The sequence below is a fragment of the Ylistrum balloti genome, unplaced genomic scaffold (genome assembly GCF_031769215.1).
Source record: "Ylistrum balloti isolate Yb309-2 unplaced genomic scaffold, AGI_CSIRO_Ybal_v1 Utg371490, whole genome shotgun sequence".
In the NCBI taxonomy this organism is placed as follows: domain Eukaryota; kingdom Metazoa; phylum Mollusca; class Bivalvia; order Pectinida; family Pectinidae; genus Ylistrum; species Ylistrum balloti.
In genome coordinates, this window is record NW_026782771.1 from 536,390 (window position 1) to 542,481 (window position 6,092).

General features: G+C 35.7%; 1 protein-coding gene across 1 annotated transcript; it reads left to right on the plus strand.

Annotated features, from left to right (window-relative positions):
- Nucleotides 1-333: 333 nt before the first annotated feature.
- LOC132562692 (ankyrin-1-like) lies at nucleotides 334-3,848 on the plus strand. Its single transcript, XM_060227447.1, has 3 exons — nucleotides 334-412; nucleotides 992-1,160; nucleotides 1,824-3,848. Coding segments are annotated over exons 2-3 (2,022 nt in total). The 5' UTR covers nucleotides 334-412; nucleotides 992-1,159; the 3' UTR covers nucleotides 3,845-3,848.
- The last annotated feature ends 2,244 nt before the right edge of the window (nucleotides 3,849-6,092 follow it).

Below are 6,092 nucleotides of genomic sequence, written 5' to 3' on the forward strand. Positions count from 1 at the left end.
TTTTTCATGAGCGATTTTTAAAAACGGACATTCATACAATGTACTCACTTTATGTTTAAAAAAAGTAATGTTATGCATATTACATATGTAGAGTAGTTGACTATCTATTTACATAGTGTATGATGTCACTGTTCCTAGAATATACTAGACGTTATCAGTCGTTCTCCAGAATAAGCGTGTAAAACCATCCTACATGGGACTTTGTGATGTCACACTGTCTATAAGTATACCTCCGTTACAAGGCTACGCATGCTATATGTGTGCTCTATAAAAGTAGCCTTGTGGATGTATACTGCCGAGGTGACACGGGTGGCTGGTCTCCGTTGGAGTCAGACTACGTACGATGTGAAGAACCGGTCAAATGGTGATCGTGAGGACATGCCGCCTCGGGAGGTTTTGTTTAAAAGAGAATGTAGGTCGAAAATGTTCATTTTGATTATATACTTTGGTCGTCTCTTGTGAGTGTGCGACACTTTACTTGGTGCAATTTCAAGCCTGAAAACTACTGCATTATATATACACACAAGTGTAACCTGAAGCCAGTGAGTTTAAACAACGTATATCGTATTTCCGTTCATTAGGGCTTGTAGATATACACAAGTTCAACTTATACTACAAAATTGTGGAGATGATCGAACGTATTTTGTTGACATTGTTTGGTGAACAAGTAGGAAGTGTGTACTGGAGCATGCGTTCGAAACTACCATCTTTATGTTCTACTTGTAGCAATTATGTTCCTTACACAATGCCATCATAACTTAATAGCATGCTCGTTAACGTGCTAGTATAACGTGCTCTACGAGATCCCGATATGCCTGACCTCATCCATTTAAGCTTATATTTATGCCCCCTTACTTTTGACAGTTATTATTGTAGTTTCTACTGATTAACGCTAGACTGAAGGTGAGTGAACTGTATGATTCCTCTCGTTTACTATCTCGACCCCAACCTATGATATTGTCATCAACGTTAATATAATTACATTCTTCAGCTTAAATCCGGCAAGGTGCTCCTTCCAAGATGACGACATTCTGACTACCCGATATGCTTCATTTGCTGTAGTCAAAACAAAAGAAAGCAGTGAAGGTCTTTGTGATCTGTAATGCTGTCATCAACGTAGAAGCAGTTGATGTAACAGCTGGTCAACTTTCATTGGCATAGTAAGTGCATAATGAACTTATGTATATGGCGATGTCCTTTCGGAAGTATTACATTAATTATTGATGTGTTTGTTGTACAGTTATCATGTATGTTAGTTAAAGGCTGTAGAAAAAACGCACACGTGAATAACTCTTTTCCATACAAATTTAGGTAAGATTCATTAGAGCTAAACAATAAAGTAAACTGCATCATACATCTGTTTCGTTCCTCCAGGGCTCGTCAGTGATGCTAAGGACATGAATAGCTTTAGTATGATTTAGCAAAATTGTGTGAATATGTTTAAGTTAGGTACAATCTTAATCAAATAGAGTTGTGAGATGGAAAATGCAGTTTTTTTTCAACCATGTTAGATATCAGGAAGCTTTATCAAGTATATAGAGACACACTACAGTAAAGTCGATAGTTACAGAATTATTCTCAGGTGCAAAGTTTAGTTGGATGTTCCTATCAATATATAACGCTTGTAACATAGACGAAGTTAGTTCTTAATTGTTACAGGAAGTGCTTATAAACAGCAGATATATAATAGTATGAGCCGTGATTTATTTCATTGGCATATGTCCAAAACAAAAATACTACCTTTAAAATGCATTTTGACTTTCTAGGGCTTCAGTGATTTGTATTTTTCTTGTGATAATTTCGAAAAAAACATGTTTCAACAGTGAGTGGCGTGGTTGAAATGGATGTGAAGAGTCTTCACTCGCACATCCGTGACGGCGACTTGAAAGGTGTCCGCCAACTGGTCTCAAGTGGAGCTGACGTGAATAAGATCTACGGTCGTGACACAGCGTTAATCCTCGCCCTAGATCAGCAAAACGTCAATGAGGACATAGTTAAATTACTTCTATCTTGTTCACAATTCGACCCAAACGCGAAGAATCAATTTGACAGAACTCCGTTATACTGTGCAGCTAAGCTGGGAAATGTTGATTTTGTGAATCATATTTTGTCTTTGGGTGCAAACGTGGATCATGCTGACCTTGACGGAGTGACTCCCCTAGGAGCAACGGCTTGGTACGACTCTGCTGAAGTAGCCAGTATTTTGGTAAGAGCAGGTGCTGATGTAGACCGTAGTGACAAACGCGGTGAAACGCCCCTACTTCGCGCATGTTCCAATGGGTCTTTCAATGTAGCAAAAGTTTTAGTTGAGAACGGATGTGATGTCAATAAACGAACATGTGATTCCCGGTCACCTCTAATGGAATGTATCCCGTCTTCTCTGTGTACCAGGCACCCATGTGATCAAACAGAACTACTAAATCTCCTCTTAAAACACAATTGCAACACCAACTTACAAGACAGGTCAGGATTTTCTGCCTTACACCTGTCTGTTGTACGAGACCAATTACTATCGGCCTGCTTGTTAGTCGAGAACGGATGCGACATGACTCTGAGAAATAACGATGGTTTAACTGCAATGCATATAGCTATATCGCCAGGGCGACAGAACTTCAAATTTGCGTCTTGTTTAATATCTTACGGATGTGACCTTCACGCAGTATTTCCCGAAATAGAAAGCGAAAATGGACCTATAGCGATGATACTGAAAGGATTGACAAAATCAGACATGTCCACAAAAGCCTCGTCTACTGAGCGTCGGCTGCTTCTCCAGCTTCTGCTTAGCGATATAGATCATTCCAGAGTCAATAAAAATAAATTACAAAAACTACTGGAAGCTCATACTGAAGACAACGGCCCACATAGTGATCTCGAAATCATTAGAAAATTTTGCAACAACCGGTTTCCTGATACACTGCAGGGTATAACTAGAAGGAAAATCCGACGTAGTCTTGGTCAGGAAATCATCCAGAAAGTTGATACTTTTTCAATGTGTTCATCATTAAAACACTACTTAACATTTGGATTAAATCATTGTCAAACGAATCCAATAAAATTACTACAACTGCAGCAATCTGTCAAAAATGGACACGTGGAGAAAATTTTGGAGTTTCAACGGATTGGAGTGGATATAAACTATCCGTTCTTGGGAAACCCGCCACTTTTAGTAGCGGTAGAGCACGGTCAGGTCGCATCTTTGCAAGCCTTGATTTCATGCGGGGCAGATCCGTGCGGTCACGGGTTTGAGGGGGAAAGTGCACTTCATATTGCTGCCAGATATGGCAGAGAAAGCCTGATGAACTCTTTTGTTCGATACGGATGTGACGTTCATACTAGAAACAAGAAAGGCAATCTGCCTATTCACGATGCCTGTCAAAGTGGAAACTTCTTATCAGCACAGCTGCTATTGTCCCTAGGAAGTCGTGTCTCACTTCCGGATAACTGCGGGATTTATCCACTTCATTATGCTGCTGCGAGTGGAGACTTGAAAACGCTCCGTTGTATACTCGCTGAAACATCCTCTGTCAACGTAGTCGATCGACTGGGAAACACACCTTTACACCTCGCTGCTTCAAACGGAATCTTGTATCTAAGGCAGAACACGCCGTTACCATTCTTGTACTCAAGTGAACTCACGATGAACTTAGATATGATGAATATAATACATTGTAACAAGAAAACGCTTGGTTCTGGTGCAAAGATGGACAAACAACACAAGAAAGTTGTAGAAGAATTGATAAAAGCCGGAGGTAGTAAAACTATAGAGAATATGTCTGGGGATACGCCATTAAGTGTTGCGCTAGAGTTTGGATGCCTAGACTATTTTCAAACAGAAGATATTTGAAAATTGCAACAATACATAATATGATATCTCGGTAATATTGTATTGTATATAATACTGAGTATATCATCAAAATATCATTTTATATAATATTGAGTATATCTCAATAATTTTATATAATATTGAGTATATCTCAATAATTTTATATAATATTGAGTATATCTCAATAATTTTATATAATATTGAGTATATATCTCAATAATTTCATATTTTATATAATTCAAAAGCGTCTCTCTCGAAAACTTTTATAAAATTGAGTTTTTTCATTATATGTCAATAATTTTATATTTGATATAATATTGAGCATAACTCAATGATATATTTTATACAATGTTGAATATATCTCTCGTACAATACTTCAAAAGCTACTCTCTTGAACACTCTTACAAAATTGAGTTTTAATGTAACTGTTTGTTTTGAAACATGAAAAAAATTATTTCAGAAATATAAGTAGGATGTGTTTTCCGAAAAATTAATTATTTTTTCATCTCAACAAATGAGTCTATTCAGTTTGGAAAAAAATATACTGATCAGTTCACATGCCGAAATTAGATTAAAAAGAACGATACCCAGAGAAATAACAGTAAAAAGAATATAATGTTTGAACCCATTGTAAACATTATTCAGGTAACTCTGCTGATGTAGAACTCAAATAGATAGTCTCCGTTTCAAAGTATCGTTGCTAACTCGCCTATCTAAACAGAAGTGACTACGTTTGTTTTGAAATATATCGATTTTCGAGAGGAAAGTCTACTCGTGTTTCCATATGATTACCAAACTTTGAAATAAAATTATTCTTAATGATCACACACATGAATGGTTGATTTAAGATAATATCACAGACCGTTGATACATCACTTACGAACAAATGTCCAATGATCTGTCAGTGATTTGATAGGCTAATTCCATTTCTAACACAATTTCATTATATAGATATAGTTATCAAAATAAGAATTTTACCAGAATATTGATATTTTGTCTAATTTTGATACAGTTCTGTGAATACTATCGACGTGTTTAAAATAGGCACTTTATTGTGCTAGTCACATCATTTTGTATACGTCAAATATATGCTATGTGTTTCCTCGTATTGGTTTTTCAAATCTAGCATGTCTTACCAATGCATTGCTAACCTAAATACTGGTTTTGTATACAAATGCATTACAAAATAAGAATAACAATAATGATGAAAATATAGTTCTTTATTTACACCAGAACATTTAGAACGATTGAAACCGTGCACGATTATGAGATAAGTTGTCTCTTATCTCGTTAAGGGAGATAACTCAAATTTGTCATTATGTATGATACTTATACTGAAATATTTATACAAGCTTGTTGATTTGTTTGTGTACGTTATTACGATGCGCATTTGTAAATGACTCCAAACCTGCCAAATGTATCTGAATATGAATGAAGAAAAAGTGACAATACAGTTAGAAAATATTACGAAGTTTGGAGGTAATACAGCTGTTTGCCTAGATACGAATATCCGATGTTTTTTAACATTAAAACTGGTAATGAAACAGAGTGTCTCAAATGTTAGTCCAATTTATTCCTTATTCTGCAATATCCATTCTTACTGTGTAGAAACATAAAATATATGAAAAGTTGGACATTTAATAAACTCACATCATCTCAATGTTCTATGCGAGAATGTATACAGAATTTTCAACAAAAAAAATTAAATTAAAGAACTGATTTCTTTTCTCAAATGCATCACCAGTGGGCCTTAAGACATTGCAAATATCACCACACATACTGAACGTAAATGAAACCAGAGTTTTGTATAGAATTCAAATCAAAATCTGATCTGATGATTGCATTATTTTCAGGTGGTACATTGGTCAGTACTAAAGTTGGAACGTACAAAAATATCCGCTACAAAGATACATTACAGTTTTATGTATATTGAACAGTTTGTAATATTAGCGAGGATTTTATTTCCCTTTATTCTCTATCATTAAATATAGCACAACTTAAATAGCCAACAAACATTTAAACTAATAGAAAATATTATGACATCTGTATTAAATACATGTATATATATATATATACCAATGTATAGACGAGTGAAATTTAATACCTGTGACCAAGCCCAAACCTGGCCGACCGCGAAATATAACCCCGTGAAATTAAACAACTACACAGTAGTGTATTATAATGAGCGTAGGACACAATCTTTTTGGTTTCGTTAGATAACGATCAAACTTTTGGCCCACCGTTAGGTTGACTTAATGAGACACAAGTT